This window comes from Puma concolor, chromosome D2 (assembly GCF_028749965.1).
Source record: "Puma concolor isolate L17-30 chromosome D2, mPumCon1.1.hap2, whole genome shotgun sequence".
In the NCBI taxonomy this organism is placed as follows: Eukaryota; Metazoa; Chordata; class Mammalia; order Carnivora; family Felidae; genus Puma; species Puma concolor.
This window is the reverse complement of record NC_141677.1, coordinates 74868123-74883734: the sequence shown is the minus strand read 5'-3', so window position 1 is coordinate 74883734 and position 15612 is coordinate 74868123. Positions and strand designations below refer to the sequence as shown.

At 55.0% G+C, this 15612-nt stretch overlaps 1 protein-coding gene across 1 annotated transcript; it reads right to left on the bottom strand.

Annotated features, from left to right (window-relative positions):
- Positions 1 to 2108: 2108 nt before the first annotated feature.
- On the bottom strand, positions 2109 to 14790 carry KCNK18 (potassium two pore domain channel subfamily K member 18). Its single transcript, XM_025918408.2, has 3 exons — positions 14358 to 14790; positions 11602 to 11730; positions 2109 to 3314 (listed from the first exon to the last, which is right to left on the bottom strand). Exons 1-3 carry the CDS (start codon positions 14575 to 14577, stop codon positions 2500 to 2502), a joined length of 1164 nt encoding a protein of 387 aa, XP_025774193.1. The 5' UTR covers positions 14578 to 14790; the 3' UTR covers positions 2109 to 2499.
- Positions 14791 to 15612: the final 822 nt, after the last annotated feature.

Here is a 15612-nt window from a genome sequence, read left to right as displayed (position 1 = left end):
TGAGAACCGAGAGTCGGACTAGACCTGGGTGTCATTCCTGGCTTCGCCACTTACTAGCGGGGGGTCCCGGAGCTAATTCCTTGACCTCAGCCTCCTCACTTGTAACATGGGGACCGTTCTCTCAGCGCTGCGGGGAGCGTCAGATACTATGGCGCACGTGAGGACTCAGCGCGGGGGCCCGGATGTGGTGGGTGTGCGGGAAGGGGTGGCCGCCCTCCGTGGCATTTGTGTGCACCTAAGACCTGCCCGCAGTTCCCCGATATGAGGCCGGCGCTGCGGAGGGGGGCTGGGGGATTACAGGGAGTAAGAACGATAATGATGGACAGGGCACGATCATTTAGACCCCGGGTTTGGAGAGCGTCCAGCTGCAGTACTCTAACAGAGGAAGGGATCACAGTGGGTGCAGTGCGAGCCCGGGGGAGACCACGGTGACCACTCCCAGGAGTCAGGTGTCACTACCCGGAGGAGGTGCCATGGGGGCTGCACCTCGAAGGTAAGCCTCCATCCATCCTGGAAGAGAGAAGGGCATGCAGGCCAAGAACGCGGCTAGTGCCGTGATTCTCCACTCTGACCACACACTGGGGTCACCCCAAACCCACCGGCACCCCAGATCAATGACTGAATCTCTTGGAGAGTGGAGGGAGACATGTGAAGTCTTGGAAGCCCCTTGGGTTTCAGAGTATAGGCAAGGTTGAGAAGCCCCAAGCAAAGCCTTGGAGGAATGAATTCACATTCCTGCACAGGCAGGAAGCACTGTACATAGCCCAAGGCGGCTGGAATGTGGGGCGCACACAGGCAAGAAATGAAAGGCAGGAAGGCAGGCTGGGCCATTTCCCAGAACTGTGGAAGAATACCCACTAGCAAGTGAAATAAGCCAATGATCATGAGGTTGAATTTGCATAAAACTGTACATTTGCATTTGAACAGCCTCAAGAAGGGCGTGGCTGAGAGATTGGACACCGCCTGTAAATACCTCCGTGTTTCAGAGGACATACCTGATTCGTGTTTGGAATCCTCTTTGAGGCTGGAAAGCAGCAATCACTCAATGAATGTTTGTAGAACTGAACGAACCTTGAACAGCCCTTCGGTCCCATCGCTGATCTCATTTGAGTGGCCAATCTGGATTTACCTTTGAGTTCAAGGCTCCCTGCTGCATCTGGGCGGCTGTGAATTCAGGGATGTTGAGAAACTCCATGGAAACACTAGTCCTGGTAGCTGCTGCCTGAGATCCCACTTTTGGGGCTATTTATGTCTTTCAGGGGTTGTCGCTCACATCCTGTAAATTCCATTTCCTGAGGTGGGTCTTAATGAGTTGAAGGGGCAGAAACCTAATAGTTGGGGGAAAGAGGAGGAAAGATCCAGAAAGGAAGATCCAAGACCCATCTGAGATCTGGCCCTTGGCACTGGCCTGAACCCAAAGCAGACCAGAGAAGCTTCAAAAGATAGGTGTTTCCTTTCCTTTCTAATTGGAACCTCCCGGACTTTGTATTGGGTTTTGCATTTTTTGTGCTACCACTTACCCAGGGTCTGACTAATTTTGTTAATCACAGGATTCCCAAGATTCTCACAAAGAAGCTGTCAAGAAACTTTGATTCTCTGCAATCAGACATTTCTCATGACCAACCAAGGAAATGGGAAGACCCTTGCAGTGCTCCATGCATGTGCCAACTAGTTCCTACACTGACTTGTGACATCCTCTCCCCGGCCGGGGTCCCCAGGGGGGGGTCACTCCAAGACAAGGATTTGTGTGCAAGTGGGTTATTTGGGGGTGATCTCAAGGGGAATGGAGAAACGACACGGAGAAGAAGGAGGGCCAATGCAGGGGGTGCTGATAAGTAACCGAGGCTCGATTCCACTGGGGAGTGCCGACCCCTTCCTCCACCAACGATCACCCAAGTCAACATTTTCACATGCCCGCTCATTCAGGAGCCACTCTGGTGGGAACACGGGTCTACACAGAATCTGGCAGTTGAACTATCCCAGGCCCCCGTGAACACAGGTGACAGTCACGTTTCGTGGCACCAGTGTACCTTACATGGGCTGAGATTGGGCTGACCCCGCACACATGCATGAAGTCATTCAAGAGGAGAGGTCGTTCAGACTAGCTCTGTTTCACCGAGGGTACGTTTTAATTTAGGTGAAAGTACGGACTGCAAAAACAAAGGTTCATTTTTTTTCTGGTGTCTCAAGAGAAGCTATGACATCCATAAGGTGGTTTCATTTACATAAGGTGGGGCTTTTGACAGACGAAGACAGGACAATGAACTGGGCTTCGGAGGATGGGGAGAGTTTTTGTCCAATGCCTTGATGTGAAAGGCATTGGCCACATTTCTGCAGGGCCTTGAGACCAAAATCAGCTCTCGTGCAGGATTTGTCTCCAAGCCCCACGGTCTCAGGTGACAAGCGGCAGGGCCACCCGTTCCAACTGCACTGCCCTCAAGAGATGAGGCAAGGAAAGCGGCTCATCTGGCATCTGTCCCACAAGAGATGGTGGAGATCTCACTTTTTAACGGGATGGTAAAACGCCCCTCTCGCCAAGAACAGCATGAGATTTTTATAGACGTGAATCAGCCTGTTTTGCAGCAACTTAAAAGCAATGCACACGATCTCCATCCCGATGATGATATAAATGGAGAAGAACAAGAAGAAGTGAGGGTGTTCCAAAACGGTGTCCCCAAACCCAATGGTGGTCAGCGTGACAAAGCAGAAATAGAAGGCGTTCTCAAAGTCCAGTTTCTTCTCCCAGATGGGGAGGATGGCGGCTGCACAGGAAATGTAGGCGAAGACGAGGAGGGCGATGACCAGGAAGGGGACGTCCAGCTTTTCCACCTGCCGTCCCACCTCGTCCAGGTTGCTGATGACAGAGTAGGAGAGCCTCCCTGACGCCAGCTCTGGACACGAGTTGCTCCTCTCGACGGCCCGCGGGGGCGGTTGCAGCGTGTTCTGCTTCTCCCGTGCAAGAAGTCTCTCGAACAGATCCACGTTGCTGCCTGGGGCTGAGGGACACGTGCCGGGTTTGGGGTCCGGAAGCTCTTGGGTTTCTATGACGATCCTGGGGACGGCTCCGGCCGCAGGCGTGGTGGCAGAAACAGGCTTGGTGGCAGGCCTTCCGCAGAGCAGGCGGGAGCACCACTCGGGAAGGTGGGGCCGGACGAATGGGAGTTTTTGGAACCGATTGTAAGACGTGGACAGGAGGGTGGCCAGGATGTCACCCGTGTCCGTGAGGACGAGGAACATCAGGGGGATGCCAAAGAGGGCGTAGAGCATGCACAAGTATTTGCCGAGCCTGGTGACAGGGTAGATGTGGCCGTAACCTGAAAAAAGAGGACAGACCCTGGGATGCTGGTCTGCTCTTCCCCTTCCCGAAGAAAGTTTTAAAGAGACCTTCTGCCATTTCTCCTCCTCGGTGTGATGGTTTACACAACGTGTTTGAAAATATTCATCTTAAAACATTCGTCCGGGGGCATCTGGGTGGCTCAGTCGGTTAAGCATCCGACTTTGGCTCAGGTCATGATCACACGGTCTGTGAGTTCGAGCCCCACGTCGGGCTCTGTGCTGACAGCTCGGAGCCTGGAACCTGCTTTGGATTCTGTGTCTCCCTCTCTCTCTCTGCCCCTCCCCTGCTCATGCACGCACTCTCTCGCTCTCTCTCTCTCAAAAATAAACATTAAAAAAAATTAAAAAAAAAAAAAACCCATCCACCATCTGGCATTGGGCCCGTTTTGGTGGGGGAAGCAGGAGGTGAAAGTCAGCTACTCTTCAGGATAAGGAGCAACTCATGTCTAGATATGTGACCCAAGATGTCCTCGGCAGGGGACAAACATGTCTGGGAGTGGGCTGATTGCTTTTCATTTTGCTGCGGCCACTTCTAAGCATCCGTGTGACCGGATGAATGCAGGCGAGAGGCCATGGATGGCTTTGCCGTCATACCCACCGCCTCCTTCATCCTCCACGAAGGCATCTGTTTTTAAGAAGCCACGCTTGTCCTCCCTGGGATGTCTGGGCCTCTTGGTTCGTTTGTTTCTATACAACAGGCTATTACTATGTGCCATCAGAGCACAGCAGTGTGCATGGAAGGAGGGAGAGGGGACAGAAGGACTAAAATACAGCTGCTGCCCTCAGGGCCATTGTGGTTTAATAGATTGGACAGACGCGGTCACGAGTGCTGGTGAAGGGGTTAGGTTCCCAGCATCTAGAATCTTCCAACCTGAGTGCGAACCTCAGCTCTGGCATTTCTAGAAAGTTACTTGACGGCTCACATTTTCAAGTTTCTTAGCTGCAAGACAGGAACGGCGGTCTCTGCTTTGTGTCCTGACTCGCTGGGAAGATGACACGAGACCAGTGCCTGACCCATAGTGGGCAGCCGAGAATCGTCAGCGTCCCTGCCCTCAGGAGCCCATAAGAGCAGCCAGCAGCATTTACTGTGGGCTGGTGTCAGCCCACCTGCCTAGGTAGGCGTGGTTGTCACCATTCACAGGCGGGGAAACTGAAGCTTGGAGGAATGAAGTAACTTGGCCAAGAGCGCTCAGTGATAGGCTTGGCAGTCAAATCCCCAGAACCATCTGGCTCCCATGCCAGCATTCATTCCCACGGGGTCTGGAGCACCCAAGGGGGCAGAACCTTCCAATCATTAAGAACCAGTCAGCCAAGCAAAGGGGGTGGGCGGGCTGAGGTTTCTGTCCTCTTCAGGAGTCTTCTCCGTCCATCGCCCAATACCACCCCCCCACCCTCACGTCTACAGCAGGGCAGGAGCAGAGAGCTATCAAACCCCCACAGCACAGAGAGTTGGATCTTCTGGAGTGAGCAAGCTCAGTGACTTCAACAAAACGAGGGAAAAGCTTTTGTGTTTAATGCCTGTGTTTAATTTTTGATGTCATAAAGGAGGATTAATACAGAAAAACCTAGGCCAATTATGTAAATTGATTTGAAGGCACTTCCCAGGCTGGCTATGCCCCAGCCTCCTCCGGGGCTACGGTCCCCTGTGGCGAACTCCAGCCTCAGGCTCTGCCTTCCAGGAGCACAGAGGCGTTCAGGTTGCCCACCCTCACCAGGGTCCTGGGAGAAGGCTGTGGACCTCAGAGGGGCTCATCAATGGGCACCCATCCCAGGGCACTTTACGCCACACTGGGTTGATTCCACGAGGCACCTTTTGGTAGGAGGGACAGTTAATTCTACGTTCATATGTGTGCGCATACTGAGTGCTTACTGCATACACAGTGCTGAGCAAAGTAGATATGGTATCCGACCTCGCTGAGCTTCTGGTTTAGTGGGAGAGGCAGATATGAATCGAGTCACTACACTAGTGATATATGCATAGCAGCTGGAGACCGATAACAGGATGTGTAAGAGCAGACTGTCCTATGAGCGTTGAGAACAAAGGCATCTATCCTGGATTCGCATTTACTGAGCGCCTACTTTATGCCAGGCGCTTGTGGGCAGGGCTGGGGGCACAACGGGAAGCAGGCAGAGGTCCTGCCCTCTAGGACCCCTGGCCTTGAGCTCAGCTCTCCACCAGGGGAGTCCTCCACCTGTGACGAGGACCCAACAGGTATCTGCACGAGGGGGCGGGAATGGGGGCCGCATTGCCTAAACCTCCCGTTCAGAAACCCAGGTGTGTTCCAGGGCCAGGACTCGCCGAGAGAGCGCTGACGGTTCCAAGTGCCTCTGTTTCCCTTCCCTGTTCCCTCAGGGTCTTGAGCAGTTCCGGCTCTCCCCTCAAGGAGAAGAGGTTGCAGAAGTGGCCTCAGCTCCTTGTCCGGGCTTCAGTGAAAGCCCAGAACCATGAAGGAGAAGCAGGTGGGGGTGGGGACCTAAGGGGGAGAGGAGAGACAGGGGGGAGCCATGGGGCTGAGGGGTTTCCCAAGACACCGGACTTTCTATGCTAAAACTGTGGTAGTCCCAGGCAAACTGGCGATTGATCGGTCCAGCCATGAAGGAAGGTGTGGAAAGATTCTCTGGAGCGGGGAAGGTGAGGGAGGAGGGCACCCGGAACCTCCCCTGCAGGGGCAGGAGCTCAGAGAGGCCTGGCCACAGGGTCCTGGTGGAGCCCAGGCCCCGCGTGTCAGCAAAGGTTCCTGTACCAAAGCTTGTCACGGGCCCCACAGAGCCATCAGTCCTTAGGGATGTTAGCAGCAGCCACAAAGTCCCATAGACTGAGACCACCCTGTTTTCTAGATGGTGGATAAGCCCCCTAATTCTTGTACACCCCCAGGAGAGACAGGAGAGGCTCCCCAGTAACAAAAAACCTTAAAAAAAAAAAGAAAGCAAATATCAGACAGTGCATGGCCCCTGTGAAGGAAATGTATTAACCGTACCAATTACCAAATGCTGACATGCATAACGGAAAATCCTACCATTTCTTATAATGCATTCATATATTCCAGTACGGTCAGTCCACTCCACTTAGGCTGTATTTAATAGCCCGTGCACTTTACTTTCTAATCCAAGGGGACTGACCCAATTGGAAATGACTGGGGATTGGCCAACCTCACACCTGCCAGGTGTCCCCTTTTCAGCATTAAGGCCAGGTGCATTAAGAATGGCCCAGAGATGTAGGGCAGGAAGCACTTGAAACACAGTATTGATTACAGGCCGTGGAGAGCCTCTCCAACATCCTCTTCCACTTGTAATTACTGGACGGCGTGACGTCCTAATTGATTTGATAGGAGCATCGCCTTCTTGGGATTTAAACCAAGATAATGCATTTCCATTAGATCAGTGGTTCACAGCCTGGACTCCCGTTAGAATCACCTGCAGGGCTCTGAAAAATACTGATGCCTGGGTCTGTCCCTAGCGACTCTGACTTGATTGGCATGGAGTCCGGGCTTGGGAGCTTATAAAAGACAGCCAGATAACTGCAGTGTGCAGTCAGGGCTGAGAATCTTCACATCCGGTCAGCGCTTTGCAAATGCCAGCATGCATCAGGATCACCTAGAGAGTTTGTTAAATACAGACTGCTCGGCCCCACATCCATAGTTTTTGGCTCTGTAGGGCTAGGATGCGGCCTGAGAATTAACTCTCATTTCTGTTTTTTTTTTAAGTTTATTTATTTTGAGAGAGAGAGAGAGAGAGAGAGAGAGAGAGAGAGAATATGAGTGGGGGAGGGGCAGAGAGGGAGAGAATCCCAAGCAGGCTCTACCATTCAGTGCAGAGCCTGACGTGGGGCTCGATCCCATGATCTGTGAGTTCATGACCAGAGCCAAGATCAAGAGTTGGACGCTTAACCTACTGAGCCACCCAGGTGCCCCTTAATTCTCATTTCTAACAAGTTCTCAGGTGATGCTCATACCACTGGTCCAGGGGCCACACCTTGATAACCACTGCATTACATCAGTTCTCAAGGGGGGCAATTTTGCCCCCCCCCCCCCAGGGACACGTGGCAATGTCCGGAGACACTGTTGACTGGTGGAGACCGCAGGGGAAGAGGTGGATGCCTCTGGTTGGTAGAGGCCAGGGACGCTGCTGGACAAGCCCCCACGACAAAGAACCATCGAGTTCAAGATGCCCATAGTGCCCAGGCTGAGAAGCTGCATTAGGCCAATTCCCCGAAGTCCTTGAGGAAAAGGAACACAAACTGAACCCCTTTGCTCATCTCCAGTATCTTCCTTGGAGTTGCAGCATCCCTGTAACCGCTGTTCCATTGAGCCGTGGGTTTCCCTGAAAAAGTCCAGCTGTGCCCCACCCCTGCTTTCCCAATAGTGACTTCCCTCTCCAGAACCTTAGCTCACCGCTAAATGTCACGGCACCTACCCCGTGGGGTTGTCACGTCATGAAAATTAAATAACGCATATAAAGCCTGTGAACATCATGCCCAGTGCTGGCAAATGCTCGGTGCTGCGGTTACTGTTGGTACTCTCTCTGCCCATGACCAGTCCCTGCCTGCACAGGCAATTTAGGTGAAGGACCAGTTCTGAAGGAAGCCACATGGGGGCGCCCTTGGACACACGCGTGTGCCCATTCATAAAGCAGACGCTGGCCGTTCCCCCCCACAACATTCCTTCATCTTTCCTGGAATACCACTACCCCCCCCACCCGCCCCACGCGACCCCCTGATTTAGGGATAGATCCAATTGGTCTAAATCATTCTGGTAACGTAACCCCCTTGCCAGGACTGGCTCGGGGTGGGAAGTTTCTAGAGTTTTTTTGCTGGTGGTGACAGCCAGCCCTTTTCCTGTCTACGAGATGCAACTATGCCCAAATGGGAGTGGATATTGGTGGCCGTCTTGTGACCTGCTGAGCAGGACGGGAGAGTATCTGGTGCTCAATGTCATGGCTTAGCTGCACATGAACCAGCCCTAGAGCTGTCCCCCACTGGACTTGCGCTCCAGAGGGAACACATTTACACATTTTCCCGGCTGTTTAAGCCAGTAGGGTTGCAATTTGTGGTAGGGGCATCTGGAAGGATCCTGACGGCCACTTAGGTTTATCCTCACGCTGATCTGAAAGGCAGGAGCTACAGATGAGGGGACGAGGCTCAGAAGGGCCACATTGCTCCCTGGAGGTCACACAAGGCTGACCCCAGGCGGCCAGCCTCCAGAGTCCACAGCTGGCCAGCGTGCTCCCCAACCCCACCCCCAAGTGTGAGGGAACCTCAGCACGAGCACCCAGCCACGGCTGGGGCCCTGTGACCCTTGTGGGCCCATCCCTCTCAGGGACCGGTACTCTTCTCGAATGAAGATGGGGCCTCAGTCCTTTTCACTGGCCGAGAGGGGTAGGGGCTGAGCAATGGGTTCCACTCCTGGTGGAGATGCTGACCCAGAAGCTTCTGAGCTGTGGCTGAGGTCAGCCCCACCATCTCTGCTCCTGTGACCCTATTCCCAGCAGGGGAGACTCCTGCCCGCCCCGGGGAGGCCCCTTCTACCCGCCCGTCCTGCTGCACCACCGCGGAGGGAAGCCAGGGGCCCTTAGTTGGGCGAGCGCCCTCAGACAGGGCCCAGGGACACGGTGCCCGAATGGAAGAGCAGCCTTGTCCCCGTAGCTCAAGAGGCAACTGCTCGTGCCATGTCCCCCTCTCTCCTGTCTGATCCCTGCTCTCAGGCCACAGAGGTCTGTTCCTCCAAGCACCTCGAAGCTTCGGAGTGTTGTCCGACTGTTTCCTCTGCCCGGAAGGCTCTCGCCCTTCTTTGCCTGGCTCACCTCTCCAGATCCTTCAGCTCTGTCACTCAGGAGCCCACACTTTGTGTGGCGGCCAAGAAGAGGGTGTGTGGCTTGGGGGGGTCCACAGAGCCCCTTTTCAAATGAGCAAATGGTCACTGTAGAGGGCAGCGCTGCCCCTGCAGCCTCCCCTCTACCCTGGACTCTGGACGGGACTGGTCTGGGTCAGTGACATTCACGTAGGAATCTTACCTTTGTTTGGGGGCTGAAGACACGCATAAAGGGAACGCGGGGAAATGGGGAGAAGCCGGCTCCTTCCCTGCAAGGACCTTCCCTCCCAGCCACTGATATCGACCCAGCCACACAAGGGGTCTCTGGGAATCTGAGCTGCCCCTGCCGCCCAGGCACAGCCAGACTCTCCCTGGGGCTGCCCAGGCAGGGGTGGGCAGGGGTGGGCAGGGCCCCGGCAGCACCCCACAGACCTGCAAGGCTGGCAGACTATTTCGGGAAAAGAGCACTGGACGTGGAGTCTCACGGCCTATTTGTGGGTACCAGCCCTACTCACGGCATGCCCTTGGCCCCTGACAGCACCCCTCTGGGCTCAGGCTCCCCCACCTGATTCATAAGACCACTGTGAGCTTTAAAAGTCCCCAAGGGTTGGGGCGCCTGGGTGGCTCAGTCGGTTAAGCGTCTGACTTCAGCTCGGGTCATGATCTCGCGGTCCGTGAGTTCGAGCCCCGCGTCGGGCTCCGTGCTGACAGCTCGGAGCCTGGAGCCTGCTTTGGATTCTGTGTCTCCCTCTCTCTCTGCCCCTCCCCTGCTCATGCTCTGTCTCTGTCTCAAAAATAAATAAAAACATTAAAAAAAAATTTTAAAGTCCCCAAGGGTAACTGTTAGTTCCTGTCACTGCCCATTAGTTCCTCCCTCACCTCACCATTGGTGCTCCCAGTCCTGCTCTGGCACACCGTCCTCCCTCTCCACACCATACCCCACCCCTCCCCAGTGCTCCCCGCCATTCCCTGGGAGTACAGTTGTCATCTACATGCTGGTGACTCTGAAACCCACCTCCCTAACTCCACCCAGAGCTTGGAGCCCCAGAACCACATTTCCGGCAGTGATGGGTGTCTCCACCTAGAATCTCCACTGGAGCCTTGGCCTTGACTGGCCCTGAATCATCACCTCCATCCCCAGGCCCAGCGTCCTCACCTCCCCCCAGCCTGCCGAGCCCACCAGAGCTAGAGACAGTGGTGTCTTCCCCATCCCCCCGCAGACTTTTCCTGCAAAGTCCTCGTTCAATCCACCCCTCTTCTCGTTCTCATGACCATTGTCCTGGATGAGGCCATTGCCATCATCTCCCACCCAGGCTGCTGCAGAAAGGCCCCTAGGGCTCTCCGTGCTGCCAGCCTTACTCTCTCTGGTCCACCTTCATGCTGCAGCTGGGGTGATCTTTCTGGAATGCTGAGCTACCATGCTCTTCCCTTGCTTAAAACCCACCGGACTCTCCCCACTGCCCTCGGGATGAACCCAGCCTCCTCGGCCTGGCTCACTGGCCTTCCCGGGGACTGGTGCTTCCTTTCCCTCCCACGTCTCTTCCCCCGGATTAACCTCCTGACAATGCCTGCCATTCCTTTGGCCTGGAGTCCCTCTTCGTGACCACCTTCTCCCACGCTGCTCCCTGTCGGACTCAGCAGGCCACCAATCCCACCAGGGAGCCTTTAAAATGTTCCTACCGGGGCGCCTGGGTGGCGCAGTCGGTTAAGCGTCCGACTTCAGCCAGGTCACGATCTCGCGGTCCGTGAGTTCGAGCCCCGCGTCGGGCTCTGGGCTGATGGCTCGGAGCCTGGAGCCTGTTTCCGATTCTGTGTCTCCCTCTCTCTCTGCCCCTCCCCCGTTCATGCTCTGTCTCTCTCTGTCCCAAAAATAAATAAACGTTGAAAAAAAAAATTTAAAAAAATAAAATGTTCCTACCACTTAAGCATTGCCTCTTGGACCACCTCCAAGCCTGCGGCAGGTGCCCCTTCTCTGTGCTCCCAGAGTACCCTGAAGGCCTCATAGGCTGACCACGTTTGGTTGCCCGAGTTCTTCTGTCTTGCCCCGAAGTCTGGGCTCTGGCAGGTACCGTTGGCAAGAGGTGTTCTGTACAGAAGCATTCGGCCAAGGAGCGGGAGGCGGCTGAAATGCAGCCCCTGCCTTGCTCATTGGGGTCCACACCCGGGCACGGGGCTGCACCCACCTGAAGCAAGGGCCCTCTTTCCTAATCCCCACCAAGGACCCAACATCAGTCCTGCTCACTGCTGTATCCCCCCCTCCCCCACTATCCACCACCCCCAGCAAGGAGCAGCGGCCACTCAGCAAAGAAGACCCAGCACGAGGTAGGCATTTCACATCTGTTTCTTGACCAAATGAATTGAACGTTCCCGCCTCCCCACCAAGGGTCCTCAGCCTCACTCTTCTCCCCCCTCCTCCCCCAGGTCTCTCTCCCAGGCCTGCCCTTGCCTTTGGACTTACCCACAGTGCTGATGACTGTGCAGCAGAAAAAGAGTGAGCTCAGGAAGGACCAGTCTGCAAACGTGTTGAACCAGTGGGGTTTCACCTTCTGCAGCAGCACCCTGAGATCCTGTTTCCTGCCTTCCTCAACTGGGAAAGAGTGAAGGAGAGGGTTTTGCTCAAGACAGGTCCCACCCAGGCAAAAGGGTCTTCCCCAGGGACCAGGATGGCCCCTGCCCTGTGGCGTCATCAACACCAGAACTTGGCTCTGCTTTTGCACATCTCTGCATTTAGTGCCTGCGGAGATTAAGAGGCCACATACCCCATGAGATGAGCACCCAAGGGAGAGGCCCTCAGGGGTCCGGCCCGAGCTCAGCCATAGCATTGCTGCGTGGCCTTAGGGGGCTTTCTGAACTTTCTGAGCCTCTACATTTTTCACTTGCAAAGAAACATACTAACTTCTGCTCAGTCTCTCCCACGGGGCTCTTGAGCATTGAAAGCAAAATGGGTTTTATGAGCTGTAAGCTGTTATGTGGATGCAAACCATAACCACTCCCGGAGGTTATTAAGCCTGATGGAATTTGGTGCTCATACTGGGATCTGTGCGCACCAGTCGCCTGAAGATTTCTGGGAAGCCTTGGCTTTCCAAACATCTGCCCCAGGGTCAACGGAGCCGGATTGGGGTCCTGGTTCCTCAGGGAGGTTCCCAAATAGTTCCGTTGGCCTTGGTGGCCAGTGGCTTTTGAGACCCCAGAAGCCACCTTGAGACTCTGGCACATGGCGGGAAGTCACTACTCTGAATGGGCACTGACCTGGGAGTCCAGACACGAGCACTCTAGACCCAGGTCTGAGTCTCCACCTGTGTCTCCCTCTCTCTCTGCCCCTCCCCTGCTCATGCTCTGTCTCTCTCTGTCTCAAAAATAAATAAAAAACATTTTTAAAAAATTTAAAAGGAGCCTGAGTGGCTCCTGAAGCTGTGGACAAGACGCTTCCTTCTGAGGCTCAGTTTCCCCATCAGGGAGGCGGCATGGTGTGGCAGTGAAAACTTGGGCTCTGGAGTCCCAATGCCTAGGGTAGAATCCTTGGCTCCACTTTCTAGCTTGTGACCTTGGCAAGCTGCTCAACTCCCAGAGCCTCTGTTTTCTAATCCATGAAAGGGGACAACTCATACAACCCTCTTGGGCTGGCATGAGGATTACGTGAGGTGATGCACCGAAACGTGCTCGGCAAAGGGTCCTGCACTTAGCTAGACCTCTTCAGCGTTTTAATCTCCAACAAAAACCAGTACAAAACGAGGTTGGAGGGGCGCCTGGCTGGCTCAGTCCATAGAGCGTGTGACTCTTGATCTCAGGCTCGTGAGTTCAAGCCCCACTTTGGGCAGAGGGATTACGTAAACAACAGTAACAAAATCAAAATGGCGTTGGGCCAGCTCTGTATTCCCGTCGTGTTCTGTGCATCAGGATCATCCAGGAGACTTTAAAAATAAGATTCCCTACCCAGCCCCAGAAATCCTGATGAAGTGGGTTTGGAGAAGAGCTTGGGAATGTATATTTCAGGCAAGCTCCCTGGATGACTGTGACCTGTCAGGTTTGGGAAGCTCTGAACTTGTTGACATGCGAGAGACTAGATGGGATGGCTCAGAGTCCCAGTAGCAATGGCAGAGGACATCTCCTGGGTCATCTGAGTTGGCGTGTGTCTGTCTGGTAGATGTAGACAGAAGGAGTGGGACCCTCCTCGGTGGAGAGACACTGTGACCAGCCTCCAGTCAGGCGGCCTCAGCCAGAAGAACCTGCCCCCAAAGCGGGGCTGGGCGGTGGGAGGGGCTGTGAGCAGCCCGAGCAGAGGGACACGTGAGGACATGTCACACTGGGGAACATCCTGTTCTTCCCCTCACCTGTAGGCTCTGTTTTTCCTTTGTCTTTAGTTATTTACTCTCTATATTTTATTTTGCTCTGCTAAATACATATTTGCAAGCTTTGGGGAACAGGGCAGTGTAGAAATAAGTGACTAAAGACAAATGAAATGCAGTAAGGCCATAAAGTGCCTTCAAGAGGCTTCCTGTCCTTTATGTCATCTGCTTCCCACAGGGTCTCTGTGATTGGCAGGCCTGAGATTGTGGGCCGCCTCTGTCCAGCACACTGAGACCTAGAGAGGGCAAGGGCTCTCCCGCAGATCACACAGCAACCGGGACCCCAGGTTCTTCCCACAACCAATTCCCCTCCCCTGAGCCCAACAATAGAAAAGCCATTGGAAACAGGAAATGAGAGAGAAAGGGGACAGGCTGCTCCTCCTGGGGGTCCAAATCCAGTTGGATTGCTCTTGAATTCTAATCTTTGTAAACTGAGTCACGGGGCCAAGCAGGCAGAGTTCGGAGGACCTGCCTAGGAACCCCCAGCCCCAAATCCGGTCACCCATGCCGCCCATCCAACCTCACCAAATCTCCAGCAATCCACCCTCCTCAGAACCTGCTGGTCTGGGTGGGGCTGGGCGCAGAGGCAAAGGGAAGGGGGCTGGACTTTCCAGAGCACCTAGTGGGTCCTCAGGGCTTTCCCTACATTCTGCACAGCAACCAACCCTGACAGGCCATTACTGTCCCTATTTTACAGAGGAGAAAACTGAGGCTCCGAGAGAAGTCATTTGCCTAAGGTCCCGCCCAGGAATGGGGAGAATAGGAGCAGAGAGTGTAGGGGCGCCCCTGCCCCACCCCGCCCTCTGCTCCCTGGGGCTGCCCCCACCCACCCGGAAAAGGCTGCCCTGTCCCCGGGGGAGCCACCTACCTGTTCGGTTGCATTTCAAGATGCCACAGAGCTCCCCCAGGAATTCCTCAAACTCCGGGTCATTTGGCCCCAGGTCCTGGCCGCCCTCGATGGCCGAGAAGAGGGCAGCACCCAGCAGCGCGTAGGTCACCAAGGAGCAGAGGAAGCAGAGGCGAGGGAACAGCTTCTCCAGGGCCTCCTGAAAGCACCTCCCGGCCTGGGGTGGCCCGGCAGCCTCCATCCTCCCAGGAGCGCCCGCCCAGAACAGGAGTTGCTGATGGACGAGGCAGGAGCGGGGCCCCAGCAGGAGGAGGACGGAGAGGAGGAGGGGGAGGAACGGGAGTGCCTAGAGAATGGCCAGGCTCCAGCGCTAAGTGGATGGTGCGTGCGCTTCCCCCAAGGACTGGGAAGCAGCCGGTACTCATCACGTTCAGTTACTTAGATGGCGCCCCCCCCCCCCGCCCCCCGCCCCCAGCGCCCCAAATTGCTATTGATCCATCAGCCTGGGAACGGCCCTGGGGCGGCTTTGGGCAGGCGCTGGGGTGGTTGCTCTGTGCTTTGGCCCTTCCCATCTGGAAGCTGCGACTTTTGACTTCCAGGTGCCAAGTCTGACTTTTGGTTTTTAGTCAAGCAACCGTCCTTCCGGAGGTTGGGCTACCTGTCTTGGACAGGTAGTAATAATGGCAATGAGTCTGGCGGGAGCTCTACAAGTTTACAAAGGGCCTTTATCCTGCGTGGATCCAACTGTTGGTCATAATTCTCCACTCCTCTGTAGCATACCCTCCTTTGCGGTGGCCTCTCCGAGGGCAGAGCAGAATTCCAGGCCCCCTAGAGTTGACGTAGGGCACGTGATTTGCTCCGACCAATCGGGTGGTAACAGACCGGAAGTAAGCAGGGGCTTGGAAATGTGCTGGTGAAGCGGAACTTGCTCCCCTGGGCCCTGTCTCTGCCACGGGAAGAATATGCCCGGTGACAGACATGGAGATGTGTGCACATGAAACCCCCTCCCCCACCCCGCCCGCCTTCATAAAAGGATGTTCTGTGAGGCTTCAAAGGACTTGGGTCATGACAGCCTCCGCTATTCATTCTTTCAGAGCGTCCCTCAGCTTCCCAGGCCTCTCCTCTGGCAAGCCCTGAGCAATGACTGAGCAAGATGGGGGTACAAGAGCTTACCCAGGTCTGTCCGCCCCCGGAGGGACTCCTCCAACCTGCAGGCTTTGTTCCAGAACTCCCTGTTGGTCTGCCAGAGATTGTTGTCAGCTCTGCGTCATGATCT